Source organism: Mesoplodon mirus (assembly GCF_964341445.2).
Source record: "Mesoplodon mirus genome assembly, chromosome: 18".
NCBI classification, from domain to species: Eukaryota; Metazoa; Chordata; class Mammalia; order Artiodactyla; family Ziphiidae; genus Mesoplodon; species Mesoplodon mirus.
In genome coordinates this window covers 40385242-40407469 of record NC_138994.1, presented here as the reverse complement: position 1 = coordinate 40407469, position 22228 = coordinate 40385242, and the positions used below count along the sequence as shown (strand labels likewise).

At 39.4% G+C, this 22228-nt stretch overlaps 1 protein-coding gene across 17 annotated transcripts in view; it reads left to right on the top strand.

Moving 5' to 3' along the window:
* NCOR1 (nuclear receptor corepressor 1) overlaps positions 1–22228 on the top strand; it is a gene marked incomplete at its 3' end in the record, with an annotated part of 146190 nt that overhangs the window by 7806 nt on the left and 116156 nt on the right. For 15 of the 17 annotated variants that reach the window (XM_082602808.1, XM_082602803.1, XM_082602799.1 and 12 more), the window contains exons 2-3: positions 13507–13684; positions 20985–21118. In XM_082602808.1, the coding sequence (XP_082458934.1) occupies positions 13577–13684; positions 20985–21118 (242 nt within the window). In that variant the 5' untranslated portion in view covers positions 13507–13576. Of the gene's footprint in view, positions 1–865; positions 881–5586; positions 5603–13506; positions 13685–20984; positions 21119–22228 lie in introns of those variants that run through there. The other 2 variants (XM_082602807.1, XM_082602810.1) reach the window with 2 other exon arrangements.

Genomic DNA, 22228 nt, shown 5'->3' with positions numbered 1-22228 from the left:
TTTTGTATATTTATGCAAGCTTTGTAGCATAGATTTCTAAAGTAGTGTTGCAGATATATGAATAGTGTAGATTTGGATGGATATTGTCACAGTGTATGGGTATGCCCCAGACCCTGGCCAGCACTGGATATTATATTACACATTAAAGCATTTTGCCAATTTAAGAAGTGGAAAAAGGGACTTCCCTGGTGGCACAGTGGTTAAGAATCTGCCTGCCAGTGCAGGGGACACGGGTTTGATCCCTGGGCCAGGAAGATCCCACATGCCAGGGAGCAGCTAAGCCCGTGCACCACAACTACTGAGCCTGCGCTCTGGAGCCTGTGAGCCCCAACTACTGAAGCCCGAGCGCCTAGAGCCCGTGTTCCGCAACAAGAGAAGTCACAGCAATGAGAAGACCGCGTACTGCAGAAGAGTAGCCCCCGATCTCTGCAACTAGAGGACGCCCACGCACAGCAACGAAGACCCAATACCGCCAAAAAATAAATTAATTAAAAAAAAAAGTGGAAAAAAAAAGTGATTCTAATTGGCCTTTATCAGTCACTACTGACGCTGAACATTTTTTAATGAAGGGAGTTGTATTTCTTTTAGAAATTATCTGCTTTTGTTCTTTGGTTATTTTTTGATGGAATTATTGGTGCTTTTCAGATTGATTTGAAGAGCTGTTTACATATTAGGGTATTCACTTTTTACGTATGTGCACATCCCCCTACCCCCCAGCTGTTCTTTTTGTAGTATTATGTAGTCAGATATATCCAACTGGAACTGTGCTGGCTATGTGACCTTGGGCAGATTACTTAACCTCTCTAAGCCTTAATTTCCTTATTTGTAGAATGGAAATGGAGTTAATGTAAATCACATTTAGCATAGTGGCTGGCACACGGTAAGTAAAAATTCTAAATGTTAGCTGTTTTCTTTATTGGTCTATATATGGCTTCTGAGTTTCATGCTCTGCTGAGACCTTCCTTAGTCTAAAATTTAAAATATTCATCCATCTATTAAACTGAAAAGGCAAAGTGTGGAATATTAAGTATAGTATGCTACTGCTTGTTTTAAAGAGGAAAAATAATGTGTACATATTTGCTTTTATATCAGAATATTTCTGAAACAAAACCTAAGAAACTGATATTCCTTGTTGCTTGCTGTAGGATGGAGAACTGAGAGGCACATGAGTGAGAGACTTGATTGTATACCTTGACTGTATATATATATATATAAATATTATTTGGCTGTGTTGGGTCTTTGTTGCTGTGTGCAGGCTTTCTCTAGCTGCTGAGATTAGGGGCTACTCTTCGTTGCGGTGCGCTGGCTTTTCATTGCGGTGGCTTCTTGTTGCGGAGCATGGGCTCTAGGCACATGGGCTTCAGTAGTTGTGGCACGCGGGTTCAGTAGTTGTGGCTCACAGGCTCAAGAGCGCAGGCTCAGTAGTTGTGGCGCATGGGCTTACTTGCTCTGCGGCATGTGGGATCTTCCTGGATCAGGGCTCGAACCCGTGTCCCCTGCATTGGCAGGCAGATTCTTAACCACTGTGCCCCCAGGGAAGTCCCTTGATTGTATTTTTAAAACAAAGAAGTCTTTAGATTTTAATTTTTTATTGTTCTTTTTTTTTTTTTTTTTTTTTTTTTGCTTTGCCTTTCTTTCTTTTCCTTTTTTTAAACTTCTAATTTTGGGGGTCTATCTGGAATTCATTTCTAGTATAGGACATGAGGTAGACATATATTTTGGGGGGATAGAGGTGTGTATGGTTTTTCCCCTGAAGTAACCAGTTGTGTCAGCACCATTTGGTGAATAATCCAGCCTTTGCCCCAGTTACCAGATTTGCACCTTTTATCAATTTACTAAATATGTTTAGAACTGTTTCTAATCTGTTATGTTTCCTTGATATATGTTATCATATCCTTTAAATCACTATTGTTGTATAATTTTAATACTAGTAGGGTTAGTCATCTGTTCATTACTCTTTTTTTTTTTTTTTCAGACTTTGGCAATTCTGGTCTATGTATTCTTCTGGATGAACTTTAGAATCATTCTGTGAGGTTCAAAAGGAAATCTTGCTGAGATTTTTATGGGGAATCCTGAATAGTGATTGGCAGTATTGAATTCATAGGTTAATTTTAGGAAAATTGACACCTTTGTGTACTTCCTATCCTTTTGTTCAAACAGACTTTTATGCTCTTCAGTAGATTTTCAAACTTTCCTTCAAATAAGTTCTGCACATTTCTTGTTTCTTTTGTCCAACAAATATAGTAGGGAATCAAACAGGGAGTTTATATTCTAGTGGGGGAAGACAGTATAAGTAAAACAAATGAGTGCATTTCAGATTATGATTAATCTATAGAAGAACAAAAAGGGTAACTGGAGGGTGGCTGGGAAAGGCCCTTATGAGAAGATGGCATTTGAACTGAGACCTAATTTTGAGGAGTCCTCGGCCCCAAGGGTGAGCCAGGAAGAGCATTCCAGGCAGAGAGTAAAGAAGGACAAAGGCCTGAGTCAAGGAAGGGCCTGGCCCTGGGTGAGGGAGCTGGAAGGAAGCTCCTTATGGCCTCCTGAGCAGCTGGGGGGGCGGGTGGGAGCCCCTGGGCCACAGTGAAGAGTTCAGATTCTGTTTGAAGTGCGTGGCAGCTCCGGAGCAGTCTTGAGCAGAAGAGTGATGTGTTCTGATTTATGGTTTAAAAAACATTTGGCTTTTTGAGTGGAGAAAGTATTGAAGTGGGAAGTCCAATTAGGAATTTCTTGCAGCAAGAGATGAGGATGGGGGTAGTCAAGATGGAGAAGCATGGGAGGCTTGGGGGCGGGGCATGGAAGGAAGGCTAGGACTTGCTGTTGGAATGGGTGTGTTGAGAGCTAAGAACTGTTAGGTACTGGGGAGGCCATGTGTGCAAAGAAGAGATGGTCCCTGCCCTCACAGGTCTCTGATGGTTTTGTTTATTATTATTATTATTATTTTTGTATAGAATTCAGTACCTTTTAAGTCAGTTGCTTTTTTTCTACTTTATTTTGGTATATACCTTAGAAGTAGAGTCTGTTCATTAGCCTTGTTTTATTTTGCTTCCTAATCTTTAGCAGTCTCTCTTAGCAGGTCAAAGGGGAGGCAGCAAAACATGATCTTTAAGATAGCTCTGAGCTAAAAAAATTACCTTGTAGAAGTTACTTAGCCTCTCCAGTGCCGTACTTAGGGGTAGTAGTGGAACTACTGGTTTAGGTGAGCTCGTGCACACCATGCTCTTAGTACACTGCTGGGGATGTAGCAAAGGCTCAATAAATGGTTAATTTTTGTTATTATTCTCCTTAGGTATTGTCATGTCTATTAATCCCAAGCATCCAAAGTTAAAAATTTTCTGATCTCAATACCCTGTTCTTTGTTTGTGTTGATGGAGGAGAGGGTTGGTAAATAGTTGTCCTTTTTTTTTTTTTTTTTTAAGTCTTTATTGAATTTGTTGCAGTATTGCCTCTGTTTCATGCTTTGGTTTTTTGGCTGTGAGGCATGTGGGATCCCAGCTCCCCGACCAGGGATCAGACCCGCACCCCCTGCACTGGAAGGCGAAGTTCCAACCACTGGACCACCAGGGGGGTCCCAATAGTTGTCCATTTTCACTTTGAAATATATTCATTCTTATAGCTGGAGTGAATATTGCTCAATTTAGATTTTAGGTCAGTACAGTGCCACTGTGCCACAGGATTCTCGGTCATCTGCCTGCTGCCGTCTGCCTGCTGCCGCTGTCTTTGAAACCTTCTCCTTCCTCACCTTACGTAGGGATAGAGTAGTGTTGTTGTTTTCACTCAAGAATTATTTATTGAATGCCTGTATTAGATTAATCAAATGATTATGCCCATATTAGTGTGTTCCTTTCACTGTCATACTTTATCGGGGGCAGGGTAGTCTAAAATGTCTTTTATTTTAGCTCCCCATTATCTGTCTTCTAAGTGAGATGTCAAAAGAGGCCACAAATAAAACACCTTGTTAATGACATTCCCCCAGAGTAACTCCTCCCCGCCCCGCAAAGGGAAGAATGCTTTAGATTATTTTACAGGAGGAATTCTGTCCCAGTTTAGCACCACTCTGATCTCATACAAATTACAGAATTCACTTGGTTGGTTCTAGCCTCCGTCTCCTCTCCTGGAGGCTGGACCCCGAGATAGGCTCAGATGGGCTTTCTCCAAACCTTCGCCAACCCAGAGACTCTTAGGTGGTTGGGATATCCCAGGGGGTGGTCCTTAGCCTCTCCCTGCCTCCTGGGCTTTTGGAGTTGGACTAGAGCTGAACTGCTTTGTGAGAATTAATGAGACCCGATTTGCCTCAGTTTAGTATGCAGTGTTTGGCACCTGCAGTGTCATGGAGGCCGTTCCCCTATGCCATACTTTTGTATCGAAAAGTATTATTTGATCATTTAAAAGAAAATTGAATTGTGTCTTTTTCCTGCTTTGGTGAAATGTGGACTTCACCTCTGTTGTGACCCTTGGTGGAGTCATTCTTGGTCATCTAAAGAGGCGTCTGTAGTCCTTCCACAGCGAAGTATATTTTTAGCTCTTTTTCCAAGACAGCTTAGGCCACCTTGAAAACCTATCCAAGTACATTTTGATTATGCAGAGATTGTAGGCCAAAAGCCAGGAGTTCCTGGGGAGAAAGGATTTGGGTTTTTTTTGTTTTTTTGGTTTTTTTAGCATTGCATTTGAAATATTGTTTTGCAAGATAAGTTTCCTGTTGAGTAAATTTGTGTGTGAGTATGTGTGTCTTTATTATGTTAATATGGGAAGATTCAAAGAGAAATTTAAATAGACTGATTTCATTTTACTGTATTTTATTACCTGTTTGCAAAACGTTGGAGGCTAGTTCTGAGTTTATCTCCAAAATTCAGATAAAATGTGTGCTCGTCACTTACAACAATGACATCGGGTTTTAGTATATTATTTTCATCCTAGAATACAATTATATATGTTTATGATACGAGGTTGTTACACATAAAACCTTGACCAGATTTCTTAAACATTTCACAGAATTTTTATAGTCCATGAGTCAAGCATGTAACTATGAGTTAATGAGTTTTGGAGCTATGAACTGAACTTAAAATTGGAAACTGCCATTTAAGGTTTTCCCTTCCCCTTCAGCCTCCACTTTAAACCGATTCTTTTACTTCAGTTGTTTTCAAACTGTCAAGTGTTCTGTGGAGGTGTCTTGGTGAGCCAGGACTGCTGTGAGGGTCCGAGGCAGGATGGGAATGGGGAGGGGGCTGAAAAGACAGATTTAGGTTCCCCATTCTCCCTGAATCAGAGTATTTCTTCTTTGTGTATTTTATACATTTGGCTTCCGTGTAAGATGTTTGAGGAAAGAAAGAGCGCTTGTTAAACAAAGGTCTGAACTGTTGTGGTGTGTCTCGTGGGTAAGTTTTTTTTGTTTTGTTTTGTTTTGTGGTACGCGGGCCTCTCTCACTGTTGTGGCCTCTCCCGTTGCGGAGCACAGGCTCCGGACGTGCAGCTCAGCGGCCATGGCTCACGGGCCCAGCTGCTCCGTGGCATATGGGATCCTCCCGGACCAGGGCATGAACCCGTGTCCCCTGCATCGGCAGGCAGAGTCTCAACCACTGTACCACAAGGGAAGCCCTCGTGGGTAAGTTTTGAGGAAGGAGGTCGTAGTGGGCTCCAAGCTGCAGTTCTTGTCACCAGAGGTAGGGCCCGCTTTGACCAATGAATTTGTATCCCAGTAATGGCTAATCTCTAGTTGTTTTTTTTTTTTTTTTGCGGTACGCGGGCCTCTCACTGTTGTGGCCTCTCCCATTGCGGAGGACAGTCTCCGGACACGCAGGCTCAGCGGCCATGGCTCACGGGCCCAGCTGCTCCGCAGCATGTGGGATCTTCCCAGACCGGGGCACGAACCCGTGTCCTCTGCATCGGCAGACAGACTCTCAACCATTGCGCCACCAGGGAAGCCCTAATCTCTAGTTTTGCTGATGTTTTGTTCCCACCTGTGGTGGGCTGATAGTAACTAACTTTAATTTATTTTTAAGATAATTCAAATTAGACTTCACTAAAATCACATGAGAAAACTGGGACATCATGAAGGATTGGTTATGATAAAAGGGAAACACGGACAAATCATTTGACTTATATTTGAGTGACGATGGATGTACGTGTTGAACTCAGGACTATCATTGCTGAAAATGAAAATAAAACAACCCGAAAACAACACTGTACTCTATAGATTTCTCATCATATAGGCCACTGATGGAAAAAAATTTGGATGACCTTGAGCTAAGATCTTTCCTTTTGCCTCTCCATTCCATTTATAGCTTTATAGGATGTCTGAGTTGGGAGGAGAGCTCAGAGACAGATCACCTGAGCATTTCTTAGGGGTGCAGATCAGAATTACTTGGACAATGTATAAAATATTTGTGAACATTCATACAGTAAAATACATTACAGCAATAGAAAGAATGAAGAAGCTCTTTATGGACTCATGAAAATGATTGTCAAGATGTGTTAAGATGTTAAGTAATAAAAGCAAGATATAGAACCGTATATTATCTACTCTGCTCCCATTTATGTAGGGGGCAAAGTGTGTGTGTGTGTGTGTGTGTGTGTGTGTGTTTGGTTGCCTTTTGGAAGAACTGAGTAGAAGCTGGGGACAGGGTGAGAAGGAGATTTTTCCCTCTGTATTTTGTGGTACTTTGAGAAACTCTTAAACCTTACATATATCTATTTCCAGAAACAAAAACAAACAAAGCCCCCCCCCATGTTGACTTTTCCCCTTCCACTAGCAAGTGCAGGTGTGTAGGAAGGGAGTGCTGCCCAGGTGGTTTTTTGTTTGTTTGTTTGTTTTGTTTTAATTAGGAAGGAATGGTTTATTTTTATTCATTTATTTATTTTTAAAATTTATTTTATTTATTTATTTTTGGCTGTGTTGGGTCTCTGTTGCTTTGTGCAGGCTTTCTCTAGTTGTGGTGAGCGGTGGCTTCTCGTTGCGGAGCACGGGTCTAGGCCTGCGGGCTTCAGTAGTTGTGGCGTGTGGGCTCAGTAGTTGTGGCTCGTGGGCTCTAGAGCGCAGGCTCAGTAGTTGTGGTGCACGGGCTTAGTTGCTCCACAACATGTGGGATCTTCCCGGACCAGGGCTCGAACCCATGTCCCCTGCCTTGGCAGGCGGATTCTTAACCACTGCGCCACCAGGGAAGCCCCTTGGTGGTTTTGTTGGTGGTCTCACCGCACATCTCAGCCCTTCAGAGTAGCTCACTACCTGCTGAGAAAACTGCACAGCATCACAGAAAACACTGGCTTCTCCCATTTTTGCCGCTGACAACTTTGTGACATAGAGAAGTGATTGAATTTCTCTGTGCTTCAGATTCCTGGTCTGTGAAAGCGCTGTTAGTTGGGCCTTGGGGGGGAGTAGGCAGGAAGCAGTCTGGGAGGCTCTGGCCCTCTTCTCACCCCTTCCCTGGCTGCTGCTGGGACAGCAGGAACAGTGCAGTGAGTAGTAGTAAGGATGGTAACATTTTAAAAGTTGCTATCTCTTAAGGTTAAATTGAATGGCAGTTCTCTAGAAAATTTTATTTTCTATGCCTAGCTGGGTAGGAATTTGGATCAAGTTGGCGCACTGAATTTTGGTCTTCCCAAATCCCTTAAGATGATGAAAAAGAAAAAAGAAAACTTAAGCCGTGTGTCAATAATATATAGTATTGTATTCTGTATTTCCAACATACGTATCATTCTACAAGTTGTTTTCACTAAGCTTTACTTTTTTTGAGGTTTACGTGTATTGAAACATAGCTGTAGTTTATTCATTGTAACTGCTGTATAGTATTTTATCATATGAATATGGAATTTAAGCTGTCTTCAAATTTGCCTATTGCACTGCTGCAATAAACATCCTTTTGTATGTACATGCGAGTTTCTCTAGGGTATATCCTGAAATTGCTGGGTTGTAATAAGAATGATTCGCATTTCAGATTGGTGTGGAAAGGCAGACATGTTTAGTAAGGGTTTTGTTTGGATAATTAACTATCAAGTAGTAAAGAAAATACACCTAGACCCCTACCTTACCATTCTTCAGAAAAAAAATTTAGATGATTAAGGAGCTAAATGTATTAAAAAACTTCAAGAAGTGTAAGAAGGGAAGTAGAAGAATATTTGAAAATTTGGGGGTGGAGAAGGCCTTCAGAAAGACAAAACAAGTTATGAATGCTGAAAGAAAATATTTGGAACATAAGGTCACACACCAGCAGAACCCCATGCATTCTCCCCCACCCAGTCTCAGGCCTGGCCTCAGTCACCCTCTCCCTCACTCCCCCTCAGCATCCTTGCTTTGCCTTAGGGCTTCTCTAGTTTCTCTCCATGGAATGCTCTTGTCCTTTCAAGACTTTGGCTCAAAAGTCATCTTAGAATATAATTTATTACCCAAACTGGGACCGTTTTGAGAAGGAAATGGAGCATAGTTAATAACTGCACTGGGATAGTAGTTGTAAATTGGGTCTGTTTCAGGAAATTGGGGCATACGGTCATCCTAGCTGAGATTGGCTTTCTACCTGCCAGACATGTCTCCCTTTCCCTTCTCCCATCCTGTTTTATTTATAGCACTTTATCATAGTATTTTTGTTTGTTTGTTTGTTTTGCGGTACGCAGGCCTCTCACTGTTGTGGCCTCTCCCGTTGCGGAGCACAGGCTCCGGACGTGCAGGCTCAGCGGCCATGGCTCACGGGCCCAGCCGCTCCACGGCATGTGGGATCTTCCCAGACCGGGGCACGAACCCATGTCCCCTGCATCGGCAGGCGGACTCTCAACCACTGCGCCACCAGGGAAGCCCTATCATAGTATTTTGTGGTCACTTATTGTCTATGTCACCTCAAGATAAGATGCCAATCGTGGTCTTATTCTATGCCAACATTTAGAGCTGTTGACACACAGTATATACTGTTCAGTAGATGTTAACTGAATATGTACATGATATTTCTGCCTTTGGCCTTGAAGTATTGTGAAGATGTGATAGACACATGAAAAATCTAGTAGTAGCGGTATATACAAATCATACTTATATAAAACAAAATGTTCTCATTTATAAGAACTTTTTTTGTGGCATGTTCTAAGTAAAATTTTTCATTAGCTGAATTTCTTAAAAAAATTTTCTAAGCTCGTGTATTGGATATTTAGGACAGTTCCTTGAGAAACATCCTCAGGCATTCATCTTTGGATATATCTGTATTGAATAACCAAATAAATTCCTAGAAGTGGAATTGCTGTGGTAGAGGATATGCATATTTTCAAGGCTGATGCTGTATAAATTGCCATTCTTCTTTAGAAAGCAATTTGTACCCATTTTACATACACACCAGTAATGTGTGAAACAGTACCTTTTTCTCTAAACCTTCACCAGACACTAAGCATTATTTTTTAATATTTTGCCAGTTTCTTTGTTTTACTTTTCTGTCATTATTGAAGTTGACTTCATTAATTTTATTTCTTTTGTTAATCCCATATTTCTGTCATGTCTTATATTTCTGTTGTGATCATTTTTTCTTATTGATTTGTAAGATACATATGTATATCAGAATTTTGCTGTTGTGCTTTTTCTGGTTTGCGGTTTGCCATTTTAGGGTGTTTTTGTTTTACAGAAAAATTTTTTCTCTGTCAAAGATAACAACCTTGTTGTTTGTGCTTTTGGGGGTTGTGCTTAGGAGGGTTGTCCTCTGTCCCTCGTTTGTCTATGTGTTTCTGTTAGGTTTCTTGAAAGTCCTGCAAACGTTACCTGGCCTTTTGAAGGACCTCAGATTGGAAATCACTTTGGGAATATCAGTGTCCTTAATTTTCTTGCCTTATCCTAAGCATCAAGGAACAAATTAAAGGGACAAAAAGCTTTCTGGAGAGAGATTTAGGACAGAAACCTAAGACTGGATGCAGTAACTCTCTAATACTGTATTTCAGCAAAAAGATGTCTGCTTATAAGATACTGTTGTTTACCTCTAAGATTAAAGGAAAGGTACTACTCATGAAACCATAAAATGCTAGTGATTGTGGGATGGATATTGACTTCAGAGTTTTTAAGATATGAACACTTGGGTATTAGAATTCATGAACTATGGAATATGTCAACTTGGACTGCAGCACAGTTGTTTTTAAATCTTATGGTTGCATTGTATAGTTTTTTTGCTTGTTTGATTTTGGCTAGGTAATTTTTTAAAAAGCTTTATTGAGATATAATTTATGTACCTTAAAATTCATCCATTTACATTGTACAATTCAGTGGTTTTTAATATATTAGAGATATGTGCAGATACCACTACAGTCAATTTTAGAACATTTTCATCACCTCAAAAAGAAACCCCAATACAATGGAATATTATTCAGCCTTAAAAAGGAAGGGAATTTTGATACATGCTAACACATGGATAAACCTTGAAGACTTCTGCTAAGTGAAATAAACCAGTCACAAAAGGACTGGTGACTCATATGATTCCAACTATATGAGGTCCTTAGAGCAGTCAAGTCCATAGAGACAGAAAGTAGAATGGTGGTTCCAGAGGCTGGGGGAGGGGATGGAGAGTTAGTGTTTACTGGGTGTAGAGGTTCTTTTGGGGAAGATGAAAATGCTCTGAAGATGGATGGCGTGATAGTTGCACAACAATGTAAATGTACATAATGCTACAGAAATGTACACTTAAAAATGGCTAAAATGGTGAATTTTATGTTATGTATATTTTACGACAGTGAACAACAAAAGAAACCCCATACACTTAAGCTATCACCTACTATTCCTCCACCCCACCCCACCATCCCTAAGCACCCACTAATCTACTTTCTGTCACTATGGATTTGGCTGTTCTGGACTTTCATATGAAAGGAATCATCAGTCACTATGATTGGCTTCTTTTACTTAGCATATGTTTCAGAGTTTGTCTAAGCTGTAGCGTATATCGGTGCTTTGTTCTTTTTTGTGGCAGAATAATATTCCCTTGTATGAATATACCTGATTTTATCTATCTGTTCCTCCGTTGATGGACGTGACATTTGGATTGTTCAAGGTTTGTATAGTTATTTTGGGACTTAACTTGAGATCTCATGATTCTAAGATGTAAAAACCTACTCCACCTGCATTAAGCAAAGAGGACTTACTGTGAGACTATGTAGGCAGTTTAACAGGTATCCAAGGAGAAAGAAAGAAATACAGTGCCTTCTCGTGGGGGCTGATTCAAGGAGTGTGAGCCCAGGCAGTTCCCAGTGTGTCCCGGGGGGGCCTTCGAGGTCTCTGGGCTCCACTTCTCTCTGCTCCTGTTCTGGTCTGTGTCTGGACTGGCATCCTCTGCCCCCCTGTAACTTCTCTGGCACATGCCCTGGCTCACCTTGACTCCTACTCTGGCCACTTCGCAATAGCTAACGTTCTCAATTCAGATTCCTGGAGGGGGATATGATTGGTACAACCCGGGTCCAGTAGAGTAGTTCACTTGACGTAACATCATGTCAAAGCCACACCTTAACAGGGCCAGAGTTTCTAGGAGTGCAGGGACCTGGTGTGACCTCCCTCTGTAGGGCACTAATGCTAGTCAATCTAAAGATGACCTGATTCTCTAGGCCAGTGGTCATCAAACTTTTTGGCCTCAAGACTCCTTTTATACTCTTAAAAATTATTTGGGACTCCAAAGAGCTTTTGCTTATGTGGGTTATATATGTTGATATTTACCATATTAGATATTAAAATGGGGAAATTTAAAAAATATTTATTTGAAAATAATATAAACCCAAATCTTAACGTAAATAACATTTTAATAAGTATTTTCCAAAATATAACAAAAAATTTGATGAGAAGAGTGGCATTGTTTTACATTTTTGCAGACCTCTTCTGTATCTGAAAAGAAGGTAGCTTGTTTCTCATTTCTGCTTCTGCATTCAATCTTGCAATGTTTTTTTTTTTATATATATACATTAACTTTTTTTTTTTTTTTTTCGGTACGCGGGCCTCTCACTGCTGTGGCCTCTCCCGTTGCGGAGCACAGGCTCCAGACGCGCAGGCCCAGCGGCCATGGCTCACGGGCCCAGCCGCTTCGCGGCACGCGGGATCCTCCCGGACCGGGCCACGAACCCGCATCCGCTGCACCGGCAGGCGGACTCTCAACCACTGCGCCACCAGGGAAGCCCTACATTTACTTTATTTATTTATTTTTGGCTGCTTTGGTTCTTCGTTGCTTTGCGCGGCTTTCTCTAGTTGGGGCGAGCGGGGGCCACTCTTCGGTGCGGTGCGTGGGCTTCTCACTGCGGTGGCTTCTATTGTTGAGGAGCATGGACTTTACGTGCGCAGGCTCAGTAGTTGTGGCTCGCGGCTGAGTAGTTGTGGCTCTCAGGCTCTAGAGCGCAGGCTCAGTAGTTGTGGCTCATGGGCTTAGTTGCTCTGCGGCATGTGGGATCTTCCCAGGCCAGGGTTCGAACTGGTGTCCCCTGCATTGGCAGGCAGATTCTTAACCACTGTGCCTCCAGGGGAAGCCCCAGTATGTTGTTTTGTTGGAAATTTATGAAGAAAAGCTAACCTCAGGTAGACATGTATTTAGAAAAGGGAGGGGGTATTTTAATAGCCTTTTAACATAATTTTGGATATTCTTTGATATCACACCCAAACCAGACAAATGGTAAATTTTTAAAGGTTAGTTACTGTGTAGAATCTGAAACCATATTAGTAAACCTTTCATATTCTGTCACATTAAACACTTATTGGTTTGTCTTGCGCCTATTTATTTAACTGTGGTAAAATGTTTTGTACTTTAAATAAATATTTCATTCACGCCTTATTTTGTAATTCTGTATTGGTCATTTGGAAAATATTGATTCACTGAGTTATGCAGATCTTCAGATTTCATTATGTAATATAAAAAACTCACACTTGTTAATACCACCACCAGTCTTGCCAGAAAAGTCTTTAAATGTGGGGAAGCCGTCAGGCTCATGGTGGCAGGTGGAATTTTTTCCAAAATCCTCATTTTCAAAAAAAATTTGGCAGTTGTTTTTCTTGAAATGATAGGCTCACTTTGTTCTTCCTTGAAAGGTTTTCTATCCCTAATGCCTTCTTAGGCTGTCATTTTGGGGCAGAATTATTTAATAAAGAATATTTCCTCTGCACAAATGCTTACCTTATAAATACTCTTGAATCCTTTTAACAATTGACTTTTTCACAACCCTCAAATTTACAGCCATAGATTTTTGTTTTTGTAATATGTAATATTTGTGTTTCAGATATTTACTGAAAGAAGGATGTTTACTGAGCAGTTGCTATGTGCTGGCTCCTGAGCTAAGATTTTATGTGTGTTCACTTTATGTAGCTACTGGTATTATTTGTGATATGTTAAAGAAACTTTTTTAAGTATAGAGGAAAAGACCCATTGATGTTTTTAAAGCCCCAGTAACTTCTATTATATTAAGTAAGTAACATGAGAGAAAGCTTTTACTGATAATAGTGGTTTTGTTTGTGTAGCTGTAGTTGTGTTATTAGAAGCACACCTGGTGCTTTAGTACTTATCAATTCTTTTCTTTCCCCATCCTGTTTAGGTGATTTCCTAGAAGCATGATTGTTTGTTGCACTTGATCTCACAACCTGGTGAGGACTTCTTTACTGATAATGTCAAGTTCAGGTTATCCTCCCAACCAAGGAGCATTCAGCACAGAGCAAAGTCGTTATCCTCCCCACTCTGTTCAGTACACCTTTCCCAGCACCCGTCACCAGCAGGTAAGGAACAGCTATTATGCAAGTTGCATATGTATTTTGTGTTTTTCTTTACTTTTCCCATTTAATACATTTGTTGGTCAGAAACCAAATACAATTATATATATATAATTGTTATATATGTTTTTTAATGGCAAGAACCATTCTCAAAGGTGGGGGACCAAAGGTTAGGGATTAATTATATTTATCTTCTTATTGTGATTTTATGCCAGATTTTAGGAGGTGAACATGTCTCTGCTTCTGATTGTAGGAGTTGTTGATGGATAGAGAAGAATCAATTACCTAGAGTTTCTAAGTTAAGACCTCTGTTTATGTGCCAAGTTCTGGTTGAGTATTAAGCTGGCCGGATGACTTGGCCTCTCTTGAGTGAGAGCCAGGTCCTGTGCTAAGGTTTTCTATATGTGTGTTTACTCTATGTAGCTACTGGTATTATTTGTGATATATTAAAGAACCTCTGCCTTCTTGAGAGATTTGATGGTAGGAAGATGAGTTTGCATGATTGTTTTACCTTGTGAAAAATAAAATAAGTGAAATTATCAGCTTAGAGTGCGCCAGGGATGGGGGTGTAAGAGCTTTGAAGAAAAGAGAAGGGAGGGATGAAATGGTCATTTCGGAGAACAAGAAAGCACACTTACCAGCAAATATAGTTGAGTACTACTGGGTACTACCGAGGACTCCTTTAAAGCATGGTCATGATTACAAAGTGAGAAGGGACATCCTTACCTTGTTTCTGTTTAGGGAAACATTCAGTCTTTCACTATGAAGTATAATATTAGTCGCATTTTTTTTGTAGATGTCCTTTTTTGGTTGAAGAAGTCACTTTCTACTGCTAGAATGAGGATTCTTACATGGTTAGGTGCTGAGTTTTGGTTGTGTGTCCTTCCTGCCCCAGTGCTATTCATCTGATTACTAATTTCCTAGATTATTGTTGCTGCTGCTGTCTTTCTTTTTTTTTTTAATCGACTTTGGGATTTAGTTTATATATAATAAAATTTTATTATATGTGTACATTTTGACGAGATTCATACAACCGTAAAACCACCACCAAAATGAAGAAAGAAAAAATTTCTGTCACCCTGGAAAGTTCCCTTGTGCCCCGTCCAGGTCAGGCCTCCTCCCCCACTTCCCACAAACCTCAACTCCCAGGAAACTGTGGTCTGCTTTCTGTCATAACAGATTACCTTTGTCTTGAGTTTCACATGAGCTCTTTTGTCAATGGCTTCTTTTCTGTCCCATAATACTTTTGAGGTTTATCCATGTTCTGGTGCATCTTGGTAATTAATTTCTTTTTATTGCTGGGTATGGATATACCATAATTTGTTTATCCAGTCACTTATTCCAGATTTTGGTTATTACAAATACAATTGTTTAGGAAATACGTATCTATGTATTAGCTGTATCTACTAGATTACATAAAGAAGCTTTGCCTTCTTTTCTTACGGTATCCTTGGGAGATATGTTTTTAATCTTATCAAGTCCATTTTATTAAGTTTTGTCTTTAATGTTTCTTGCTTTTTGTGTCATATTTGAGAAGTTTTTTGCCACACTCAAGGTCACTAAGATTTTCTTCTATGTTTTCTTCTTAGAGGCTTTAAAACTTTAGGTTGTTACGTTTAAGTCTGATCTATTTTGAATTACATTTTGTTTATGGTGTGAAGTAAGGGTTGAAGCCATTGTTTTGCATGTGGGTATTCAGTTGTTCTAGAAATCATTTGTTGAAAAGACTATCCTTTCCTCACTGAATTGCTTTGGCATTTTCATTGAAAATCAGTTGATCATATATATGTGAGTATATTTCTGTTCTCTCTACACTGACATGTTTTGTCTTTCTTTATCTCACATCTATGATTTTTCTCTGTAAACAAACATTTAATCTTTTAATAAAGCACTGCACACTGTCTTGATTATTACAGCTTTATAATACCCTGAAATTAAGTAGTGTGATTCTTTCCTGAATTGTTGTTTTGGGTATTCTAGAGCGTTCGCATTTTAGAATCAACTTGTCAATGTCTACAAAAAAGCTTGCTGGGATTTTGATTGAGACTGTATTGAATCTAGAGATTAATTTGGGAGAGAATTGACAACTTTGAATGTTCTGGTCCATGAACATGGTATATCTCTCCATTTATGCAGGTCTGCCTTAATTTTTCTTAGTAATGTTTGGTAGTTTTCAGTGTACAGGTCATGTACATCTGTTGTCACATTTATTCTTAAATATGTAATATTTTTAATGTGATTGTTACTGGTACTTATTTTTGAATTTCAGTTTTCAGTTGTTCATTGCTGCTATGTATATTTATCTTCTATCCTGCAAACTTACTTGCTACTTCTACTTGCTTTTTTATGGATTTCATAGGATTTTCTATGTATGTGATCCTGTAACCTGAGCATAAAGACAGCTTTGCTTCTCTCTTTCCAAACTAGGAGTCTGTTCCCTTTCTTCCTTATTGCGCTGGCTAGAATACCTAGTACAGTGTTGAATAGAAGGGGTGAGAGTGAACATCCTTGCCTGGTTTCTGATCTTAAGAGGAAAGCATTCAGCCTTTCACCATTAGGAAGGTTATTAGCTTGGGAAGTGTTTCCTCCCCCTGTATTTTCTTAAAGAGTCATTGTAGGATTGGTATTGTTTTCTTCCTTAGATATTTGATAGAATCTAAGCCATTTGGACCTAGAATTTTCTTTGTGGGAAGAATTTAACTGATAAATTATTAACTCAATTTCTTTAACAGTTATAATTCAGATTCTTTACTTTTTCTTGAGTCAGTTTGGGTATTTTGTTGTTCAAGATACTAAATTTATTGCCGTGATTTGTCATACTATTTCCTTATTGTTTCAGTGTCTTTTAGATCTGTTGTGATGTCATTCCTTGTGTTAATAAGTGTTTTTTTCCTTTTTTTCTTTATTAGTCTAGTTAGAGGTTTATCAGTTTAATAGGTTCTTTTCCTTGAAGAACTAGCTTTAGTTTCATCCATTTTTTAACTTTTTTTTGTATTTTACTGATTTCTGTCCATATTATTTTCTCTCTTCTATTATATAATTGCCTACATATATGTGATTTCTGACTCCTTTCACTTCTTTGTATATATTCAGGTTTCCTTTTGCTACATTTTCTTCCTGCCTGAAGAGCATCATTTCTTTTAGTGCAGGTCTTTTGGCAGTGAACTTGCTCAGCTTTTATTTACCTGAAAAAGTTTACTTCAACTTGAGTTTTGAAGAATGCTTTCACTGGATATAGAATTCTAGGTTGACAGTTATTTTCTTTCAGCGTTTTAAGAGATGTAATTCGTTGTACTCTGACCTGTTTGGCTTCTGACCAGAAGTCTTTGCTTATTCTTATCTTTGTTTATTTAAATATATCTTTTTCCCCCTCTGGTTACTTTTAAGATTTCTCTCTTTATCACTGGTTTTCAGCAATTGATTATGATGTGCCTTTGTTGTGCTTTTTGAATGTATATGTTACTGTCTTTAGTATTCACTGAGCTTCCTGCCTCTGTGTATTCATCATTTGCATAAAATTTGGGCAATATTCAGCCATTATTTCTTCAGATATACTCCTGGTTTCCTTCTGAGACACCAGTTACTCCTATATTATTTTATCCTACAGGTTATTGGACCTCTGGTCTTCCCCCTGCCCCCTCCCCCCCCGTTTTTTTACCCATTTGCTTCATTTTGCTATGGTTTCATGTTCAGTGATCTTTTCTTCTGCAGTTTCCAACGTACTGTTAATTTCATCCTGTGAAATTATCATTGCAGGCATTGGATTTTTAATTTTTGATTAGAATATGAACATTGCTGGATTTTGCTGTATTCCTTTAAAGAAGGTTGGATTCCTTTTGGTAGGCAGTGAAGTTACTTTTGAGCTTTATTTTTAAACACTCTTAAGGCAAGTTTAGAATAGTCTTTATTGTAGGTCTAATTTATCCTCCAATTCTGAACTTGCCTCTTCTGGGCTATCTACTGAATATCTCGTGTATCCAGTGAGATTTCTTATCTCTGGCTGGAGGAAATTTGAATGAGGTCTGGCCCTGTGTGAGCTCTGGGAATTGTTTGTTTTATCATTCCTTCTAACAGTTCTTCCTTCAGAAGTTGTTCTTAGTTCAGCCTTTAAAGACTGGGCTATGCTCTCCCTATGCATTTCAGATTGGAATTCAGCCAAACACTTAAGGGAACACAAATTCATATTTCAGGAAATATTTCTCTGTGTAACTCCTTCCTCTCTGGAAGTCTCCAGAAATTCTATCTGGCTTTCCCAAACTAGTATGGTTGCTTCTTCAATGAATAGGATTCTGGGGCACTGTTTGGATGCAGTTTGGAAATCACCTCCAGGCAGAAAGCCTGGATTATGCTAGGACTCCCCCATTTGTGTCACTTTTCTCAAAGGTCAAGTCCTGTGCAGCCTGTTGTCCAGTGTCTGAAAGGAATTCCTACACTTTGTCCAGTTTTTTTTTTTTGCTGTTTACTGTGGGAATGTAGTTTGGACAGTGTTACTTGCTCATAGCTGGAAGCAGAAGTGCACTATTGTTTCTTTTGCTCCTTACTCTTCATTTGTCTTGCTAGGTGCATCCTTTAGGAATTCTTTCAGAGACACTGTCACTGGTGGATTTTCTGAGTTCCTGAATTCTGAAAAGTTTGTAGTCCTAAAACTTGAACGATGATTTGGTTACTGAATTTGTAGGTTCAAATTTGTTTTCCTCTGAACTTGGAATATGTATTTGTGTTTCGTTCTGTTCAGTGTTGCTGATGAGAAGTCTGCTTTTATTATGATCCTTCTTACTTTGTAGGAAACCAATTTTTTATTTCTTATGACTAGTAGTAGAGTTTTCTCTTCATCTTTTGTTTTCTAAGATTTTGATACGTCCAGTGTGGATTTATTTTTAAAATCTGCTCAACTTTTCTCTTAGGCCCTTTTAAATCTGAGGTCTATGTCTTTTTTAACTTCTGAGAAATGCTATTCTATTATTCTTAGAATATTGCCTCTCACCTGTGGATATTGAATGTTGGAACCTTTTACTGTAGCTGCCATTTCTAACTTCTGTAATTTCTGTATCTTTGTGCTCTACTGTGTTATGAGAGAATTCCTCAGTCCTGTCTTTGCTTGCATTTGCCCTTCACCTCTGTCTGTTCTACTATTGTTTAATTTCAGTGATCAACTTTTTAATTTCTTTAATTGCTATTTGCTTCTTTTTGAGGATATTTTTAATACTTTTGTGTCCTTTTTCACTTTCACTTAATCTTATCTATTTCTTTGGATGTAAATTCTTTATTTTTTGAGTTTTGACATACTTTTTTAAAAAAATGATTTTGTCTTCAGTGTTTTTTCTTGTTTATATTTTCAACTTTGTACCTGATACATTTTCATAGACTGTGTATGAGATAATCTTTTTACTTTTATTTGCTTCTGCTGAAAGGTTCTGGACCACCTATCCTACTCCATGTTTCAGTCTGGCCAGCTCTACTTTATCTGTTTATGATTTTCTAAACTTTTGTTGATATATAATTCATATAACATAAAATTCACCATTTTAAAGTGTATATATAATATAGTGGTTTTTCATATATTCACTATGCTGGGCTACCATTACCATTATTTAATTCTAGAACTTTTCCATCACCCAAAATTGAACCCCGTACATAATAGTCAGCCGCAATTCCTGTCTTCCCTCCATCCCCGACAACCACTAATCTACCTTCTGTCTCTTGATTTGCATCTTGTAGACATTTCATGCAAATGGAATCATATGTGGCTTCTGAATCTCTTTTTTTTTTAACTTAGCATTATGTTTTCTAGGTTCAACTATTTTGTAGCATGTATTAGTACTTCATTTTTTTAAATGGCCGAATACTATTCCATTGTACAGATATATCATGCTGTTTATCTATGTATGAGTCGGTGGACATTTGGATTCTGTCTTCTTTTTGGCTATTGTGAATAATGCTGCTTTGACAATTTGTACAAATTTTTGTGTGTGGACATATGCTTTTAGTTTGTCTGTATACCTAGGAGTGGAATTCCTGGGTTATTTGGTAATTCTGTGTTTATCTGTTTGTGATTGTTAATATCTTTTCAAAAGAAGCTTTGACCTTTTCAACAAAAAGTCAACAAGAGAAAAGTAGAAAAACAAACATAAAACACCCACCTAGAATGATGGAAAAACTATTACTCTTAACTAGCAGGTTGATTTTCTGGACTTCTGTTTCTTCATTTGTAAATATATGTGGATTTAACTAGATGGCTTCTGTGTCCCTTCCAGCTTACCCACTTTAAATTTAAGATAGGAATGCTTTTTAGGATTTCATATTGAACACAAAGGTTTGAGACCTTATTATGTGAATAATATAGATTAGGAGTTATTGTGATATGTTATTAGAAGAATAAATCAGATATAGGTTGAGACTTCCCTGGTAGCGCAGTGGTTAAGAATCTGCCTGTCGGGCTTCCCTGGTGGTGCAGTGGTTAAGAATCTGCCTGCCAATGCAGGGGACACGGGTTCGAGCCCTGGCCCGGGACGATTGCACATGCTGCGTAGCGACTAAGCCCATGTGCCACAACTACTGAAGCCTGCGAGGCTAGAGCCCGTGCTCTGTGACAAGAGAAGCCACTGCAATGAGAAGCCTGCACACCACAATGAAGAGTAGCCCCCACTTGGCGCAACTAGAGAAAGCCCACACGCAGCAACAAAGACCCAATGCAGCCAAAAATAAATAAATAAATAAATAAAATATATTAAAAAAAAAAAAAAGAATCTGCCTGCCACTGCAGGGGACACGGGTTGGAGCCCTGGTCTGGGAAGATCCTACATGCTGCAGAGCAGCTAAGCCTGTACTCCACAACTACTGAGCCTGCACTCTAGAGCCCGCGAGCCACAACTACTGAGCCTGTGTGCCGCAACTACTGAAGCCCGCGTGAGCCTAGAGCCCGTGCTCTGCAACAAGAGAAGCCACCGCAATGAGAAGCCCCTGCACCGCAACCAAGAGTAGCCCCCGCTCGCCACAAATAGAGAAAGCCCACATGCAGCAATGAAGACCCAGTGCCCCCATAAATAAATAAGTAAATTTTTAAAAATTAAAAAAAATATATAGGTTGAACAGGAAATCTCATTTTGAATTCTTTTGAATGATATATAGTTAATGTTGATTGTTTTAGGTTATGGGAAAGAGTTAAATCAGTGAAGGATTGAAATCATTGCTGCTTCTTTCCATACTTAGTGGACCATAACTGCCTTTGTTCATTTGTCCTTGGTTTGGTTTCATGATGCTTTTCACTTCTTGGTTAATAATTAGTTTATGATTATTTTACCACTAGGAGTTTGCAGTCCCTGATTATCGTTCTTCTCATCTCGAAGTCAGTCAGGCCTCACAGCTCTTGCAGCAACAGCAGCAGCAGCAGCTTCGTAGACGACCTTCCCTGCTTTCAGAGTTTCACCCAGGTTCTGACAGGTAACAGGCTTTCTTTTATGTTTCCATCCAGGACTGAACTTGTGTCATTTATTTTATTACTTTAATTTTGTTATATTTATCTTGTAATCTTATTAACCAAGCTGTCATTACAGTTTACATTTTGAGCTCTTTTATATTTGTTGACCTTTTGGAGTAGTTGTCATAATAGTTAACAAACTCTTAAAAACTTGTTTCCAGAGTTCGGAGTTAATGCTGTGTAGTGGTCAGTCAGGTTGACCTAGGTTTGAATCCTGGTCAGCTGTTGTGGACTTTGTAGCATTGTGTAAACAGGTGTTCTCAATTCAGGATGTATATTAGGACCACCTGGGGAGGTTTAAAAGCTTGATTCCCAAGTCCCATCCCAGAATAATTAAATGAGTCTCTGGGATTGGACCCAGGTCATTCTCATTTGCAGACAGGGTTGCCAGTCAGTGATTTAGACTTCTCAGACCTTAATTTTCTACCTGTAAAAATGAGGATAAGAGGGCTTCCCTGGTGGCGCAGTGGTTGAGAGTCCGCCTGCCGATGCAGGGGACACGGGTTCGTGCCCCGGTCCGGGAAGATCCCACATGCCGCGGAGTGGCTGGGCCCGTGAGCCGTGGCCGCTGAGCCTGCGCGTCCGGAGCCTGTGCTCCGCAACGGGAGAGGCCACAGCAGTGAGAGGCCCGTGTACCACACACAAAAAAAAAAAAAAAAAAAAATGAGGATAATAATGGCATTGTCTGCAAAGGATAAGTATTTGGTCAGGTAATGTTGGCCCCGTCTATGGCAGGTACTCATTTTCTCCAGGGTCCTTACCATTTCTGCGGTCCTTTACTCCATTCTCACTCTTAATCGAAAGGATTTTGAAGTTTTGTTTTAGCAGTTTTGTAAAGAACCTGATTTACTATTTTAAAAATATGATTACTGTTTAGGTTTTAAGATGATAAAAGGTTTGAAATTATTTGGCCATGTTTAAAATCATTGTAAAATGCATTTCTTGGTGAAGGTTGTGGAGAGAATTCAGATCACTCTCCTCTACTATCTAGCAAATATACGAAGATGGTTTTTTTTAAAAGGGCTAAAAATGCACCCTGCATAAAGAAGGAAAGGATACAGCCACTGCCATAA